The 19,564-nt window shown below is 41.3% G+C and overlaps 1 protein-coding gene across 1 annotated transcript in view; it reads right to left on the reverse strand.

Moving 5' to 3' along the window:
• The window catches only part of SI (sucrase-isomaltase), a 155,917-nt gene extending 136,836 nt beyond the window's left edge, over positions 1-19,081 (reverse strand). The window contains exons 1-6 of the mRNA XM_034781458.1: positions 18,720-19,081; positions 16,253-16,370; positions 13,693-13,766; positions 8,970-9,090; positions 8,377-8,486; positions 3,265-3,416 (exon numbers count right to left, since the gene is read on the reverse strand). Of these exons, the coding sequence (XP_034637349.1) occupies positions 3,265-3,416; positions 8,377-8,486; positions 8,970-9,090; positions 13,693-13,766; positions 16,253-16,370 (575 nt within the window). The 5' untranslated portion in view covers positions 18,720-19,081. The remainder of the gene's footprint in view (positions 1-3,264; positions 3,417-8,376; positions 8,487-8,969; positions 9,091-13,692; positions 13,767-16,252; positions 16,371-18,719) is intronic.
• Between the last annotated feature and the right edge of the window lie 483 nt (positions 19,082-19,564).

A 19,564-nucleotide genomic window follows, 5' to 3' on the forward strand; every position in this document is an offset into this window, starting at 1 on the left:
GAAGCAGGGGAGGGGGCGGAGCATTCAGGGGACTGGAGGAGGGGGAAGTGAGCTGGGGGCGGGGTGGAGAGCTGCAGCGCGGGGCCCTCTTGGTGCGGGGCCCAATTCAGCCAAATCGGCTGAATCGGCCTAAAGCCGGCCCTGGTTAGGATGTCTTGCTCACATCCTCAGGGTCAAATTGATCACTGGATTTGGCATCAGGAAAGAATTTTCCCCCAGGACAGATTGGACCTTGGACATTTTTTTTTACCTACTTCTGCAGTCTGGAGGATCAATCACTTGGGCATATCTCACCTAATTCAGTCCCTGCAATTGCAGGGGCCTCAGGCATTGGTGGTACACCTCTACCCCGATATAACACTGTCCTCGGGAGCCAAAAAATCTTACCGTGTTATAGGTGAAACCACGTTATATCGAACTTGTTTTGATCCGCCGGAGTGCGCAGACCCGCCCCCCTGGAGCACTGCTTAACCATGTTATATCCGAACTCGTGTTATATCGGGTCGCGTTATATCGGGGTAGAGGTGTAGCTCAGTCTCTCCTGTTCTCTGCCTGTGGCACACAACAGTTTAATCTAACACAAGTTATTGGACTCAATTTAGGGGTATCAGGGTGAAATTTAATGGCCTGTGATATACAGGAGATCAAACAAGGTGATCTAATGGGCCCTTCTGGCCTTTAACTCTACGAAATTTACACCAGGGGTCAATCCACTGCCAGGACCACGAGTTCAAAAATAGTTTATCTTTTCATGGCCATTTCTTGTGTTCTGCGCCAAGCCCAGCTTTGCTGAACCCAAGGATATTAGTGGCTTTTATCTGTTCAGTTCTTCTGTGAAATATTTTAATATAAAAAACAGTAAATTAATACATGAGAATTAAATAAATTAATGTGGATGTAAAACAAAGGAGGTGGTCCTATAAACCTTATGGAAACAAAATTCCTTTCCTGACTGGGAGTTTTGCTTGTGGAAGTTGCATGATGCAGATCCTGATCCTTTTGACATATTGGACAAAATATTACTCTGAGCAAATGAGCAATACTGTTGAACCAGGAAACTCTAGAAAGAGTTTATAAATTGAATGAGCCTCTTAAAACGTAAACCAGTCCCTTCTGATCATACAACTGTGGAACTTTTTAGGTCACAGCTATGTTCTCATGAATATTATATTTTGTAGTACATTTCCTGCTTTTGCTGGTTGCACAATTCCAGCTTCTGCACTCGCAGCTTCGTCTGAAATATCGAGGCTGTTGCAGCACCACTTAGAATTCTGCAACTTCCGTCACCCCCGCCAGACACATACACCCCTTCATTTGCCTTTACCCAACTCAAAATTGTTCAAGTTCAACTGAATATCAGCTAACACAAAAGGAGTGGATGTATCATCCTCTGTTTGACACTTTAAGGGTGACCTGAAAAGGAAACAAAATTGTGTTTCTGCCCTTTTTTGCTTCATTATGACAGATAATGAAGGCTGGATTTTTTCCTCTTTTTTTCTTTTTTCTTTTTCTTTCCTAAATGCCCCCCCCCCCCCCCCCCCGTCCATCCCCCCCAGCTTTGTGTGCAAAAGAAATTCTCATTCCACTGTGGAAGCCTGCTCTGTAGGCTGATGTGGAATGTGGCAGGGCCCTCTACACTTCCTTGTCTCCTTTGGGTCCGACCAGGCCCTGGATCCAGCAAAACCCTTCAGCGTGTGCTTAAAATTAAGCATGAGTAGTCCCCACCAAAGCCAGCTGGATAACTCACATACTTAAACCAAACCACATGCCTTAGTGATTGGAGCCCAAGCAAGTAGTTAGTATCTGTAATCCCCTGAGGACAGAGACCACAATGGTTACAGATGCATGCAAATAGATGTAAGAGACTTTAACAGTCTGGCCCATAAACTTAAATCTATTTTTAAAAAGAGATTTGAGGAATCCTTACTCTTTATAGATACTTATACAGCCCTCATCACCATGGTATCCAAGCTAGGACTCTTATCTAGCCAGAGAAAGCCATCATTTCTGCCAGCCTTTGCAATACTAAGAAAACACCCTGTAACAAGGGGATGCTTCCTTAAACCAACCCGCTTACCCAATCCTACCCTCACGCCTATGACTTCATCCATTCAGATTACAACCCTATGTCCTGAAGTGGCAGGAAGCTTCTTCCCTGCCTGGCTTAATGTCAGCCAGGAGAGAAATCTTAAATGGATCTCAGGCCTTGTCTACACTAGGAAATTAGGTCGATAAAACTACATCATTCTGGGGTGTGAAAATTCCACACTCCAAATGACACAGTTAAACTGACCTAACCTTTGGTGTAGACAACATTAGGTCAATGGGAGAATTGTCATCGGCATAGGTAGCATCATTCCCATCGGCACAGGTAGCATCTTCACTGAGGTGCTAGAGCAGCACCACTGCAGCATGTTAAGTGTAGAAAAGCCCTCAGGATATCTCCCAGGCTGAGCTCTGTAACCGAATTATTTGATCAGTCACTTAACAAAAACTGGTGCTTTGCCCCAAGAAATAATATATTTCATTACCAGTCCTGCACACTGGCATTTGTAGGCAAGAGTCTTCCAACCATCTTCCTTTGAACAACCAGGGGTAAAAGATGCACCTGTCCCCTTCCCCTTCTAAAGGCCTCCCAACAGACAGATATGATTTCCTTGTACTGACGAATCTGTTCTTAATTGTCTCGGGTGTTACTCCAAAAGTGAGACAACAATGTCTAGCCACATAATATAGCCCATAAAGTTATGCTAGCTACAACTTGGGAAGTTGCATATAACTGTTCCTACATTTCCTGGTTCAAGCTTGTAGTCAAATCTGAAAATTCTTTGGCTAGATTAAAAAAACAACATAAAAAAGGTGAATGTGAAAAATATAGCCACATATCTCAAAGAAAGGCTTGAAATCACTATGCAAAAGTACATGATTACATTTGCCCATGCAAATCACTAGACTGAGTACACAGATTGTGTGTGTAATTGAATGTAATTATGCACACAAATGTCAGCAATGTGCAGTTGTGTGGGTATTTTTGAACAAAGATCTCACACTTCCTTATCTGCACATTTGATGCTTAGCTAAACTGGACAAAGTACTACTACAAACAAGGAACAAACCTACATTGGTAGAGAAACAGACTAGATGGCCTAATTGGAGTCTTCATTCCATCTCTAACATATTATTTTATTACATTATTTTATTACATGATGTTCAGCATGAACACCTATTGTAGTGTTATCTATAAAAAGCACAAAAATTACTTACAGTGTTTTGCTGCTGCTCGTTCTCACCACAGTGATACCAAAAGGGTTCTGAATGATATTGACTTTATAATTTAAATTGGAGGCTGCAGGTCCATCAAAAGCTTTTACGTTCTCATGAGGAACTTCAAATCTTTTTTTATTAGGATCAGTGATCTGCACAGATTAAACAGTTACATTTAAATTATTAGAGGTCCAAAAATTAACGCCTACTTTCCTACTAGAACATTTTCCTGAATCACAATATATATGGAATTAACTATATATAAACACTAAAACTATGCTAAACAAATATTAACCTTGAAATGACAAGCACCCGAAAGTTAAGAAATGCCAGAACTAAGACTGCCTATGCAACCTTAATTTTCCACCCCATATGAATAGATTCTGATACAGCCTTTAACTATATGATCACATACTATTCATTCCACTCTCTCATTCAGTAGCTTATTGTCCCAGTCTCCTTGTGCAGCCTGTCCCAGTCTTACCCTGCTCCATCAGCTCCTTTACTTGTTTTCTCACCCAACCCCAACACACACACACTGCACTGGATCCCAGTCCACATCCTCAACTCTTCCCCCTCTCCGGCTCCCAGTGTCTTGCCCAGACAGGCAATTCCTGTCCTTTGCCCCACCAGCTCCCAATCCCAGTGTCTCATTCCCAGCACCACCAGGCTTCTTGTCCTAGTTTACTCTCTCTGCCTCTGCTGCTCTCCCACCTTCACTCTCCAGCCTAGCTCTTTCCCCTTCTACATTTGAATCTGGCTACTCCCCTCCACACTGCATTGGTCCAGCAGGGGGAGCATTTAAGAGCACAGCACAGATGATCACCTGACTCTCAGCTGTGGATAGCAACAATTGCAGGGAAAGTTCTGCTCAGTGCCTAGAGCCCTGGGATGGAGCATACTAAATACAGATGGTATCTACAGAGAATTTAGCTGCCAAACTTTAAGCAATTCTGTATTGTGTAGGTGCAAAACTGAGATTTTTCAAAGGCATAGAACTTGGCCAATTTCACAGAAACAGCAATAGACAGCCCATGGACGTACTTGAGTGTCTCAGCAAAATGTCTAACTTTTTTAATGTGGGAAAAACAATGCATTTTTCTCTAACCTTATTCTCAGAAACAACTGGAAAAAAAGTAACATTATAAGCACATGTAACCAGGATCTTACAATGGCAAGTGTCTAGCAACCTTAACTATAGGTCACACTACAAACTCTGTCTATTATGCTACAGATTTTATTAATGCAATTAATTATGTTAGACTGATGTTGAATTTAACACCATATTCATTAGTAAACCTCTGTAGCAGTCATGCATGAATATATATATCTTTCCTGATTTTCGAAGCATTCTCTGAAATAATTAAAATCATATTTCAACAGTATTATATCATTACTATGAATTGAAACTAAATAAAATATTTGCCCTACCCAGTTATATTAAACAGCCATTTCACCATAATTAAATTTGTCCAGGGAAAATTTGTACAAATAATTCACTGATAGAAAAGCTGAGATTTTCAAAACACGCCAAGAAGACTTAGAGGCACAACTCCCATTGGGCTAGGTTATCCTATATGACCACGTAAAGCTTTCCATTACTCTCTTGCATGGGCTACCCATACAGTGCAGTGTGGGAGGGGAAGTGACTCTGGTGCAGGTGCAGGTGCAGGTGGGTGAGAGGGGGCAAGACCTGGCTGGAGTCTGGGCTCTGCCCCCTCAATGCCAATCAATGTAGTTGCAAGAGTGCATCAGGTGACCTATGCCTGCCAAATATCAGCCTAGTGCAGTTTACTTAATCCCTAGAGTAGTGGGGAGACCAGGAGGCTGAATGTGTCCATCCAGGCAGATTGCAGAGTGATGAACTAGTCCATTGAAATGAATGGGTATTATGCCTCTCTATTCCCATAGTAGCTCTGAAAATCTCAGCCGTAGTCTTTATATGGATTGAAAGTTGCATAGCTAGGGAAGTGTTTATCCCACGGACTACTGGCCAGATTCTGCCCCTGGATGCACATGACTACATGCATGCACTTCAGAGGGAGTCATGTGAGTGCAACAGAGGGCAGACGTTAGTTAGGATTCTGTTTTAAGTAAAGGGCCTCCCTACACTTCCTACCACTGATTTTTTTTTTTCAGTTTGTTATATAAAATCCAAATTTATATGCAGGGTATTCGCCTGAGAATATTTTTGAACGTGGCATTCATTCTAAAATGATTCTACTTTTCATATTGTTCCTAGTCAATCTGATACCAAACTGACATGTAATCCTAAAGGGATGAGGTTAACACAGTAGGGTCATGTTATCATTCTAGGGGCCTCCAAGGTTTACTAATGAATAGAAAAGGTGTTTGGCTTTTAAGACTCTCCTGCAGATACCCAAAAAATCAATTTTGCAGCAGTTCTAGAATATGCAGTTCCAGAAAGACCTTGAACTTGATTCTCTCCTGAGCTCATATAACCCAGAGAGGGGGGTCCTCTAATGTTTGGAAACCAAGTGAAAGAGATACAACCCAATACACATAAAAATAACAATTTTAACAGTGCTGCACAATTGCATACTTGGTACCATGTTGTGACAATACAGCTTTTTTTTTTTAATTGCATAGAATTACATAAATTTGCAAAAAATCATACTGATTAGCATAAAGTAAGGTAGTGCAAAGGGGTCCAGCTTCTCCCAAAATCCCAGTTAAGTAATTCAGTGGCCCTCTAGCTAGGGTGACCATATTTCCCAAAGAAAAACACGGGACACTCCCCGCTGCTTACCTGAGGTGCCCCTGCCACGCAAGAGTGCATGGTTAGAACCCTGTGGGGGCCCCCTCAGGAGGCTGTCGCCCATGGTTGGAACCGTGTCTCCCCCTCCACATGCTGGAATGCTGCAGACTCTTCCCCCTCCCTCCATGGGGGGCTGGCATCTCCGCTTGCCCTCTCCACACCGCACACCGCTTTTTTTTTTTTTTTTTGACAAAAATGGGCATTTGTCCTGTTTGTTCTTGACAACTGATCAAGTCAGCAAGAGCTGACAAATGCCTCCTTTTGAAAAAAAAGTCAGGACAGTCGGGACAGGGCTTAAAAAGTGGACTGACCCAGCCCAAATGGGATGTATGGTCACCCTACCTCTAGCCCTCTATATACCTGTGCCACAGCCCCACATCAATTAATTATGTACCCCTAGCACCTTAACATCAATCAGTCATGTGCCTTCCAGCTCCATATTAATTAATTCTGGTCCCATCAGCCCCAAATCAGTTTTTTTGTGTGCCCTCAACCCAAAACCAATTAAGTTTGTGCTCCCCAGGCCCAGCTCCCAACCCCACTCCACACCAGTCCTACATCTTGCCCCCTAGCACATGTGTTTCCCTGAAGCCCCCCAGGGGATCTTAAACCCACTTTTCAACCTGCCAGGGGAAAGCAATTTGAGGGGCTCTTCATCTTCCTCTGAGGCCCAAATGGGAAGCAGCAGGGTGGCACAGCACCAGGGGTTCTTCACCCTTTTCCTAGGCTTGGAGTTGCAGTGAAGAGGAGAGGGGAGACAGGAGCAGAAGGGAACCAAGCCATTTTTCACAGGAAGGGAGGAGTGGATGGAGCAGAGATGCCCTAAGCTGCTGAGCTCTTAATGTTTCCAGTTCCCCTCTTGTAAAAATGGTATCAGTAGCTCTCTTTCCTCTGCTACCCCCAAACCTCTCACAGCTCCTGAGGGGATGTGGGAGAGCTCTACCTGCCACTCCTAATTGCTTCCCCAAGAGGTGGGAGGAGTGGGAAAGGCAGCCAGTCAGAGTCAGTTTTCCACATAGGCCGATGGATTTTCCCTGCAGACCTATGGAATGGTCTGGAAACCCTAGTGTTGGTGCAGGTCTGCAATTGTTAGGACGAAAAAAATAAAAATGACTTGTATTTGATTGAAACTACAAAGGGAACTTTAGCCAGAAATTTGTCTAAGACTACCTGGCTAGCACTCCTTAGTATTTGAAAGGTGCTATGGGATCTTTAATGACTACAAGTAGTCAAGAACTAGATTCAATATCTCATCCAAAAGATGACACTTCTAGAAACTCATTGGCTGATTGGGGCATTGGTTCAGTATTGACTTTCAGAAAAAGGGGCTAAGCACTGAATAAACAATGCTTACTATAGTTCCCCCGTTTTTCTTTGGAGGTCTCTCCTCTAACTACTAACCAGGCTTGACCCTCTACAGCCGAAGATGATGCAGTTGTTAAAGTTTATTTTTACTCTTAGACCGTATTTAATCTCAACACCACTGGATTTTTGCTTTAGGAATAATGGGGAGTTTATATTGGTATCACTCAGATATTTGTTTTTGAGCCACTGCCCAGTTCTTCATTTCAAATTAGATGGAAAAACCAAGCAGAACATGACTTCTGATGACTATAGATCCCAGACTGTTTGGGGAGGGGAATGGAGGGCATAGGAGTTGACTCCGTGGAAGCTCCGGGGTCAGAGAACCCACAGGGGAAAAAATAGTGGGTGCTCAGCGGTGTCGGCCCAACAGATCAGCTCCTCCCTCACCTCCCCCCCACAGCACTTCCCACCTGCCACACTCAGCTGTTCAGCAGCGTGCAGGAGGTGCTGGGGGGAAAGGGGGCAGAGCGAGGGCAGGGTGCACTTGGGGGGATGGGGCAGAACGGGGCGGGAAGAGGGGGCAGGGAGGAGTGGGGGCGAGAAGAGGCAGGGTGGGGGCCTTGTGGGAAGGGTGGAGTGGCAGATGGGCCTGGGGTAGAGTGGGAGTCGAGCACCCCCAGCGAAATGAGGAAGCAGGTGCCTTTGTTGAGAGTGGGGGTTGCTCAAACGCCCTGGTCAAACAGATGGATAATAATCCCGACTATTCAGACTCCAGTTGGATATGGTATTATTCTTCACTACCTCTCCCACATTGCTATAGTGTTGTGGTGTGCTGTAAAACAGCAAGAGCACCCATCCGGATTCTGGAAAGCACTTGGACCGTCTTCAGGACGAATTAGAACAAACTGAGACTAGAGAGAAAGGAAACTCTCCATGATCCCACTACCAATCTCCTCTGCCATTCGCATTTCCTGTGTTATGAGGCAGTGTAAAACACTAATCTTAAACAGCATAAGAAACAATTTAACCTTGAAACGGAAGCGATTTGTTGTCTGATATTCTCCCGTGAGTTGGACAGTGGTAATATCATTTCCAAATAGGGAAGGTGAAGGCAGTCTCGTTAACTTAGCTGCAAAACCTTAACAAGAAAAAAAAAATATTACAATGTTGCTTTATTGCACCACAGAATCACAGAAACGTAAAGCTAGAAGTGTCCGGAAACAGGGCCAAGGATACCTAGAACCTCACTCTCCGGTGCTTTGCTAGCCTGTTCTTCAAAACCTCAGATGATGGGGATTCCACAACCTCCCTTGGAAACCTGAGTTTTTTCCCAATATTTAATCCACATCTCTCTTGCTGCAGATTAAGCCCAATCCTTCTTGTCCTACCTTCAGTGGACATGGAGAATGGGTATAGTGCTATGTTATCGCAGTGCTCCAGGAACAGGACACAATTTGCTTAAGTGTTCCACCTGCTCTGGGTAGATGGGAAGTAGCCTTCACCAGCTTGATTCTGCCTTAGTGGGTACTTCTAACCTCTGCATTATGCAGGTAACTGATGTAGACAAGCAGAATGGGCACCAAGGATGTACTTTACTGCTTGAGCACAGCTTGCTGCTTACCTGTATTTGTTTGCTTTACACCTCCTTCTACTTTATACCCATGACTCTTGGAGAAGAAGCACCAGGGTATGCTGGTGTCATTTTGTGGACTCCAGCAACAGCCACGCAGCGTACATAAGCTCTGTTTCAAGGCAAAGAAGAACTTGATTATATTAACAGCACTGATTAGCACCAAATAACAATCTAGATGGAAAATCATGCATCATGTGTGTTTCAAATACCAGCAAATTTTGTTATAACATTCCCAAGCACTCCTCTTCGGAGAAATCAATAGTTGTTTGACTGTATAAGAACATGATAGAAGCAAAGAATGGCTTTTCTAGATCCAAGGTAGAAATGAGTGAATTAGTTCAGGAAAACTAAGAAGTCTGACTTTTCACCCATTCTGAAAACCACATTGCAAGGGAGTCTTTTTTAAGGTTCTGAAATGTTTGGATACAATTTTTTTTAATGATTTTTTGTATTTAATTTCAAATTTCAGCTAGGACCAGAAGTGGACATACTGAAATACTTCAAGAAAACTTTTTCTTTTTTTTTTAAATCAGATCTCTAGTCCATTTAGGAAGATCCAATAGTTTCACTCATGGTTCAGATAAGTATCAAAACATCTGCGTGCACTTCTGGACCAAAACTAAACTCCAAATCTTCTTGACCTTTCCCCACTGATAGTTTAATATGGAAGACTTGTACTTTTTAAATGGAGAGTTCAAATAACACTTTCTGTTGTTAAATTTATGCTAAATAATACAGTGATATCAGCGTAAATGAGGAAATACTCACTCCACAATAATTCACTGTTCACCTGCCTTCCATTAATGTAGTGGTCTTTTCCAAAATTAAAATAAAATGTACAAATAATTCAGGCAATTGGCAATTTTCTCACCTGTTCCTGGACCAATCACACGCAAACTCTTGGCAAGAAACAGAAGAGACTTATTAGTTTCTAATTTACTATAAGATGTGGGTGGATAGCAATCAGCCCACATCATATAGTAAATTGTGAACTAATAAGTCTATATCTCTGTTTCTTTGATCTGAATCATGAGTAGAGTTGTGTGAATAACCAATTTTTCACTTTGGTGGCTGAATTTAAAAAAAAATGTTTCAGGTTAACCCAAAACAAAAACAAATAAGTTTTTCAGTGAAGTAATGTTTTCATTTGATTAAAAATAAAACACAGTGGCATAAACATATACTCTCGCTCTGTGTGCATGTTAGCTTGAATATTATAGCTTTTCTGTCAGAAATTAATTTCTTTACAGATTGTCTGCCAAGCGCTATACATTTGTAAGTAAAAGCAGTTTTTGGTAACTTCATATTGTTTCTGATGTCTACATATTTTCTCTCAGTAGGGATATAACTGACCACTTGCGTCATAGTGCACTAGTGATATTGTAAACTAATATCAGTGGAAATTAGTATCAGAATTAGACATCCCATCTACCCTAACAGATCCTAAAGTTGGTGAAAAAATGTTGACAAAAATTAAATTTGAATTAAATAAAATGGAAACAATTTTATGAAAGTGTTTTTCTGTTTTCCAGCCAGATCTAACAAATCCCTTTAGAATACTTTTCAACTGTCACTGCAGAGCTCAGCAACGTTATGCTAGATAGATCTGTAGATAGACCTGATTCCATATAACAGAGTTTATATCACCAAGTGCTCCATTGCTTTTGCTGGCTTCCATTCATCTCTGAATCTAAATTGCTCTGTTGGTTTTCAAACTCTCCCTGTGCTTGCTTCACTTAAGTGCAATTATTGACTAAGAACTTGTCTATACTTACACCGGTGCAGCTGTGCCACTGGAGCGCTTAGTGAAGACACTACCTACGCCAATTGGAGAGCTTCTCCTACCAACATAGGTACTCCACCTCCCTGAGAGTTGTAACTATGTCGACAGAAGAAACTCTCCCATCAATGTTGCACTGTCTGCACAGGGACTTTGGTCGGTGTAACTACATCGCTCAAGGATGTATATTGAAAATTTTTTAATCCACACCCCTTCTTTTAAGGCTACTTTCCTAATAAAACATTTCTCATACAAAAAATTTGGATCAACACTATTGCTGATACTTCATTTTATGGTACTATAGAAAAATAAATGAATTGTTCTGATATTAATATTACCAGTTTTAGGGATATTTAAAAGGATATTAGATCAAAAAATTGCTGTACCTTAGCGAAGCCTAAGGATCACATATACAACAATCATCCAAATCTTTGGCTCAGCATTGGTTCTCACCTTTCAAATCCTTTCTATTTAGTTTTCAAACAGAGCCTTCTAATCACAGTGGGGGGGAAATACAACCCTAGACTTACCATGGGACTCACAGTAAACAAAGTGCTGAATGCATGCATTCATCTCCTACTGAAGGATGAGTGCACCATTTAACATGGGAAGATTAGATCAAAGGTACCAAATAAAGATTCAAGTGATTTGCATGACTGCACCTATATTGTGCACTATTTCTTGAGCAAGATAGGAAACCAATTTGTTCCCACTGAAAGAACAGGGGAGTACAATATGTTTACCTGCAGGATATTATTGAACCATATAGCATAATACAAGCTATCGAATGACAAGAGCATTAGCAACTGTGTTCTTTGGGACTCGTCAGGGAATTCTCTCATGTTAGTGATATTTTGATTATTTTTTGAATGGCTGGAATTAACCATCACATACGAAAAATAATCCCACTGGATATGGGGGAGAGAGGGGAAGGAATATACAAATCACCAGCTTCTATCAAAGAGAATATATAATTTAAAGAGGAATAAAAGTGAGTTTAAAGGCAAAGATAGAAAAACTGTAATGAGAATATTTCCATTGCATAAGAAAAGTATCTAACAGTAGATTCTTAACTAGGAAGGTCTCTGTGCTCATCTGAAAATGAGAGAGAGAGAGAGAGATTGAGACTAAAAACTTGATATGGAAGCAAGATGCAGGCACTCAAGATAATATTCTTTTCTGGGGACTGCACCTTGACACAGTAGGAAGACTGGTATGTTCCGATGACTGAGCTAGATGGGTGGGAGGTTTAGATCTTGGAAGGACCACCCAAGCCAGATAGGGCAAAGGTTAGGTACTAGATGAAAAGAAGTCTATTGATTCTCCAGGTTGGGGGCTCAGTGACAGGCCAACAACCTATTCTTGTAAAGAAGATAAGTTATAGAAACACAACAAGGTAACCATTTTGGCAAGCAGCATGATAAACAGGGAGGGAGGAGTCTTGTTCATGCTCTGAGTGTTATCTGATGACATGGGAAGGATTCAGATTCAGAAATCTCATATGTAGCTCATGGAGCACTGGGAAATATTTGCATTACTTTTTATAAATTTCAGATACACTGAGGGGCATATGAGTGATCCTACCCTGCTTGAATGCACAGTTAGATCAAAGTTGTTAAAGAGATAGGCAGGAAGGGTAAAACAATGGCCTAGATAAGGAGCTTCCCCTCAAATCACATTAACCTGGTTTATAGCCCTGAAATATCATCGGAACTCCTCAGTTTCAACTAGGTGACAGGGTTGTTTTGCCAAGAGTGAGAAGATCAAAAGAGCCTGATCTGTGAAAAGATCTGCCTTACAGAGGGGGTGGCGGGGAAGTTGTCAGCTGCTACAAAAGCTGACTCAGACTGACTGAGCACCAGGGTCTGCATTAACCAGGCAGTAACTTGGCCCCCAAGAGAACAGGAGATACCAAGGCTAAATCAAGTCTAGCTGGGGGCTGGAGAGGAATGTCAAGAGTAGGTAACACAAGTTTCAGAGTGGTAGCTGTGTTAGTCTATATCAGCAAAAAGAATAGGAGTACTTGTGGCACCTTAGAGACTAACAAATTTATTTGGGCATAAGCTTTTGTAGGCTAAAACCCACTTCATTGGATGCATGCAATGGAAAATACTGTAGGAAGATATATATACACAAAGAACATGAAAGAATGGGTGTTGCCATACCAACTCTAATGAGACTCATCAGTTAAGGTGGGCTTTAGTCCAGGAAAGCTTATGCCCAAATAAATGTGTTAGTCTCTAAAGAGTAGGTAAGACAGTATGCACATAGGTCTGTGTTATCTTAACACCCTTTGTCTGAGCACTGGCAAAATAAATCATGCTTTGTTTTGGAGAAGTTGCTTCTGTACCACTGCATATCACTACTGATTACAGGCTCCTGAAGGGGAACACTTGCGAGTGCCAAGTCCACTGGGCTTTCTAGGTATCACAATTAGCAAACAGGGGGTGTAAACTGGACACCCTGTTCAAGAGTGCTGTGATTGTGGAAGCTCACCCCAAAGAGAAATGGAGGCACAAGCCTGCCGCTTGAAAGGGTTGCACTCAGGGAGACGGGGACTGGAAGAGGGTTTCAGGTGGGGCAGCCTATCCGGGGACTGTGCCATTATAAATGTTAATATGTGAATGTCAGATAACGAAGGAAGGAATGGTTTCAGCAGAGCGAGGTTGTATTATATATTACGGGTGAGATTTTCCAAAGCACCCAGTGTGGATCTAACTTTTGCTCTCACTGACATCAGTAGCAAAACTCCCAGATTCCAATGGGAGCAGAGATAAGCCAGCACTGAGAGCTTTTGAGAATCCCATCCTACAGCTCCCAGATTACAGGCTTTAGTTTTCCTCATGTACACAATGTTGTTTTTGTAATCAAATCTCAAGTTTCATTGTATATGGCCCATTTTCTAATTAACCTCTCATGTATGTTTCAGACCTTTGTTGCCCCTCGATCTGGAATGCAGTCAATTCTCTCTGCGAAGCTTACTGCTGGACAGTCTGGAGAAAAGTCTGTTAAAAAAAATGAATGGATCATTAATGATAGAAATAGCTTAATTACATACTTAAATAATTTAAATCTAAAGGCCTGATTCCCCATTACCGTCAAACTTGTGCAGGCATGTACCTCTAAGCAAAATAGGTATAAAACACTGCCATTCTGATGTAATCATACTGGGACCTACTTCTCTCAGGTGTATATAACTACGCAAGGTGCAAGATAGCACAGAATTCTTCCTAGGTATGCCCAACTTTTTTTAATGTTACGGCTGAAAATAAAGATGCAGAATGTGATAAAGTTTCAAAGAAGTCCTGTAACTCTCATCACACATCACTTCATTTAAAATTCACCCAGTATGAAAAATGGAGGGACTTTTGCTCCATATTCATGATATTGTTCTGCTGCTCTTATATGTGCTTCCTACCCTGTGTATGCCTCCTTCCACAGTATCCAGAATTTGGGCATCCTCAGAAACACGAATATTCCAGAGATAAGAAGATATTCCATGAAGATTTTTATAATTAAATGTGTGGGGCTCTAGCAGAGGTGAAAGTAAGCCGGTATGGCGTGCCAGACCAGACCAGCTTCCCCAGGCTGGTGATTTAAAGGGCCCAGGGCTCCCTGCAGCAGCTGAAGCCCAGGGCCCTTTAAATTGCCTCCCGAGCCCTGCTGCCGGAGCCCTGGGTAGCGGTCACCGGCGGTGATTTAAAGGGTCCAGAGCTCCTGCCGCTGTGGGGAGCCCCAGCCCTTTAAAGCACTGGCTGAGCCCTGCCACCGCTACCCCGGGGCTCTGGAAGTGGGGCTCGGGCAGTGCTTTAAAGGGCCCGGAGCTCCCAGCAGTGGCCAGAGCCCCTGGCCCTTTAAATCACCCCTGAGTCCCGGGGCTCCCAGCCGCCTCTGCAGCTGGTAGCTCCGGGGATGATTTAAAGGCCCTGGGGCTCCCAGCCGCAGCTGGATCCCCGGGGCCTTTAAATCTTGATTTAAAGCCCCTCCCCCCACCACCACCACCTTCTGGTTGAGGCCACGCCTCTGCTCAAGACGCCGCGTACCAGTAAGTCCTTTAACTTACTTTCACCCCTGGGCTCTAGTGAACTTGAGGAGTCCCAAGAGCCTCCACTGCCAGATAGTATCATAAGGGGTGTTGCACGTGCCCATCGGAAGTTGTGGCCTTTTTTCAATTTAGGCAGTTTGTAAATTAGGTTCCAAACTGAGGCCTACAAATAATTACTCCAGCTTGAGCGTTATATAGCGGGGTTTTGCTTGTTTCTTTTTTTAACGGCTAGGCCAGGTAGATATGTTCAGGTCCAAAAGCTGATACGAATAAATGCAAATATCTGCCTCCCTGAGCAGCAATACCTGAGCAGCAATACCTGAGCACATTCACTGTGTGTTAGCATTTATCACTTCCTTTTATACACACTGCCATTTGCATGCACAAACTGTGGGCTTGATTACCCAGTCTTCACATGCAAGTGAGGACGCATGCAGAATGTGACCATGTCAAAACCGAGGCTCCTTGCACGTTTGGCTCTGTATGCTAGCCTACCTCTAAACAAAATTTTCTTCTAATTTATTGATTCATTAAAAGAAAACTCTTATCTTTTATGATATTTTCTTCTACACTTAAGAGAATCTCACTGAAAAAATAAATCAGTTTGGATTTAGTTACAAATTAGGGTTTACAAGCCATTCTAAATGGTATAACTAATTAATTCAAAGTATAAAACATGGGGAGACTTGCATCAAAAGGACCAAACTATATTTAATCATCTGATAAGATATTAATGTATCTTATCAATACAGTTATCGAATGGGTCAAAATCTTTGAAGTATGTTTCATTCCTACACAGTACATATTCATGGAGTTATGGGCTGGAGCAATTCCAGAGTTGTTCTCTGACATAACATATGAAGAGCTCTTAAATTTTCTCTCGCTTTTGGAGAGCTATTGGTTGTTATTCAAAATATTGAAATTCCACTTTCCTCATTAAAAAAGTAACTTGAAGAAATACACAGTGCCGGGGCTGGGAGGAGAGGAGTTGCATTTATTTTTAACTGCTTTAAATTTTTAATCTTTCTAGTTTTTTTACTCATTATAAATATTAACATTATCTGTAAAAAGGGAGCAACCACTGTGCTTTGTCAGCTTCAAGGCCCCATTGTGCTAGACGCTACCAATACACAGGAAGATGCAGTCTGTATCTCAAAGAATTTACATTCTATACACAAAAGCACTGATTTTGTGAAGGACACCATATAAACACACGGAGCGTTACATGCGCTCATGCTTGAATTTTGTCTATAAGCCTGATCCATCATCCTCTGGAAAGACTCCTACTGACTTTAATGGGCATTGATTAGACTCTAAGAGTCAATACCATGGTTCGTTTTGTTAATCAAATCTAATCCATTCCCTCTTCGAGCAATTCAAATTCAGGGACTATTCCTGGCTTGACCTTTGAATTCTACAATAATCATGATAAATAGCAACTGTTACCTTGGAGTCCAGATAGTCCTGTTGCTAAAAGTCCAACCAGAATGCAGGCTACAATCACCACCAAACAGAATAGGACAATCAGGGAGATTTCTAATCCGCTGAACTTCTTCTTTCCCATCTAGCCACAGATCAACACCATTGTAAAAAATAAACACAAAAAAAGTTTCAGGAATGTGCTTTTTAGTAAATATTTGCTTTAAGAATGTGTCCTTTGATCAAAGAAGTTAAAATTCAACCACACCTCACAGACAAAGTAATATTCTGATGTTCAGATCCGTTAAACAGAGTAAGTTACTAAAGCTGGTCAGGAAATTTATTTAATTTTCTGTGACAAATTTCTAGGAAACCCCAAAAAATAATTTTATACATTTTTTTCCATGAAACTTTTCAGCTTTTCCTTGAACTTTCCAGGAACTTTTTTTTGGTTAAAGTTTTCAGCAAACAAAACACCCCAAATTTTGGTTTTCAGTTTTGGGAGTGGGGGGAGGGACAAAAACACCCAATATTTCCAAAAAATTGAAGATTTCTTTAAAAGTTGTCAGGATGTATTTTGCCAAAAAAATTGACCAAAAATGTTGAAGAGCTCTATTATATACTGCCTTGTATAGTGGAAATAATAACTATATTACAGATCAATGGTGACATAAATGGTGGTATAAGTTACATATCAGTAAGTCAGGGGAAACTATTGTGAATTAAGCTGGTGTAATTACTTAAGTGGTATAATTCTGAGAAGACAGAAGTGACTATTGTCATTTTAAATTGGTGTAGCATACTGAGAAGGACAGAGAGATGAGCTTGTAATACCTAAAGCAGATAATGTGGGTGGGGTTATAGGCCAAACTGCTGTATAAAATTCATGCATTTCCTTGTGTGACTCAGTTTCTATATCCAAATTTTGCTTTACTACAGTCCACACTAGCAGAGCAAGGCATGCGCCTATTGACACAGATGTGTGCAATATTCAAAATGATTATCTGTAGAATTTGTATTAATATTTTGGTATGCATATCTGATCTTTTAGCATGTGATTTGCAAGGGTGAATGTACCAGCTGTTCTGACAAGATCCCCAAAGCAACAGCCCACTTAGTAAAGTTAGAAAAGTGCTATCATTGACAAACGGTTAGGGCAAGTCAATACTGCAAAATTAAGTCAACCTAAGTTACATTGATGTACAGTCACCACAGTAGTTAAACTGCTTTTGCATGTCCACACTATGCTGCTTGTATTGGTGGTGCACATCCTCACCAGAAGCACTTGCACTGATTTAACGGTCAGAGTGGGGCATTTGTGGGATGGCTTCTGAAAAGCAGCAACAGTCGATGTAGTGTCTACACTGACACCGAGTCTACCTAACTACATTGACTTAAGCGCTATGCCTCGTCAATGTAGTGGATGAGTTACATCAGTGGAAGCTGCCTTTTAGTTTAGACATTTACAAAGTTAGGTCAATGTACGATGCCTTACTTCGACCTAACTCTATAGTGTAGACCAGGGCTTACTGTTGAAATATTCAGGCTATTACACAGTCCACTGCTCCATCTCATGTGAAGAACAACATGGTACCATTAATGTTTAACTGTATGCCAGCAATAAAACTCATTAAAACATCTCCAACCTCCACATCAATATACCAGCAACAGTAACTGCATTTTTCATTTGCTTAAAAGCATTTTATCTGACATAATTGGCTTAAATACAGAGAAATAAGTTTCTTGTATTTAGTTAAAATAAGAACAAATTGTATAGTACTGTTCATTGCACTGATCTTTTAAAACACTTAGACAGGTATTCCAATAATCAGCAATACTAGGAGGAAAGCTTTTTGACATCAGAACAGTTTAAACTTAATGCTCTTCCCCCTGCAGCCTCCATGTAACTTGCCCTGCCCTGCCCTTCCCTCACTCACTTAATAGCCTCACAGTCATAGGAATGAAGAGGTAGTTTATTAACTCATTTAGAAAGACCAGTCTCAAAACAGCAGCAGTCTTCAAGGGAAAGTGAAAGCTAGGATAAAATGCAATATATAATTTTCAGAATATAATCAAACAAAGATACTTTTATAAACTGCACCATACATTCATATAAGGTTTCCCAGACATTTTCCATACCATAACATTGTTGGCTTCCCAGGGAATATTGTATTTTCAGCCTGCAATTGTTTTTACTACATTGAAAATCCTATTGTTCTATGCAATAAAGAAATTATAATCCATCTATTCCTGGCTGAAGTTCTCAATTAACCCTTTCCACAAATATGTCAATCAGGAACCTTGCAAGGCAACATTCAGCATTTTGAGATCTACCGTAAGGTTAAAGGTTTTGTCAAAGAACACAGAATGAAACGCGGTCTTGCAGCTCTGCACTTCTCAGGGACGGAGAAGTTGAAAATGAGGATTTACAGTACAAATCCTATTGTGTGATATATACTCTTGAAACTTGAAAACCATGAATAAAAGCACATACCTCAAAACCCCTTTGTTTCACCGTCTGTGCATTGCTCTTGTTCCGGTCCTCTGGCACTGAAGGTTCAACTTGAAAACTCCAGCTTTATATTGAGCACTATCAGTTTATTGCATTATTTGTTAACTAGTCTATCAGTGGAAGGTCCATACATACTCACAGGCAGATTGTAAAATCTCTTTGCACTGAAAATGGTTGCCATGGATATTGCATGTATATTGCAGCCAGAGAATGGCTAGTTAATTAATAATCATTTTCTCTGAGATTATCACTCACGTCACTGTACACAAGTAGAAGAGTAGCAACAACCTGATGACAACACCTATTGTCAGGGGACATGCCTGCAGTTTTTTGCTGATCCATTCAGTTCGTTTTCATCTAGACTTCATTTTTCTTATCTGTTATTTCTGCCTTCATTACATTATAAACCACTTAGTGTTCCACAATCGGAAAAAAGCTATTTAAAAATCACACTGTAAAAGTGGGTGAGGTCATACCTTTTATTGGACCAACTTGGTGAGAGAGACAAGCTTTCCAGTTACACAGAGCTCTTCCTCATGTCTGCGGATGGTACTCGGACTCACAGCTAAATGCAAAATCAAACAGATAGTTTAGCATAAGTAGTTAGCACATATTCTAAGGAACTGTTCAAGAGGAAGTGGCATGTTAACACCCCGTTAGTCATAGGACAAAAAAAGGGGGGGGAGTTAATGGGTTACAGATTGTGTCTTTATTAACAGGAATCAGGGTAGCAGCCGTGTTAGTCTGTATCCTCAAAAAGAACAGGAGTACTTGTGGCACCTTAGAGACTAACAAATTTATTAGAGCATAAGCTTTCGTGGGCTACA

This window comes from Trachemys scripta, chromosome 9 (genome assembly GCF_013100865.1).
Source record: "Trachemys scripta elegans isolate TJP31775 chromosome 9, CAS_Tse_1.0, whole genome shotgun sequence".
Classification (NCBI taxonomy): Eukaryota; Metazoa; Chordata; order Testudines; family Emydidae; genus Trachemys; species Trachemys scripta.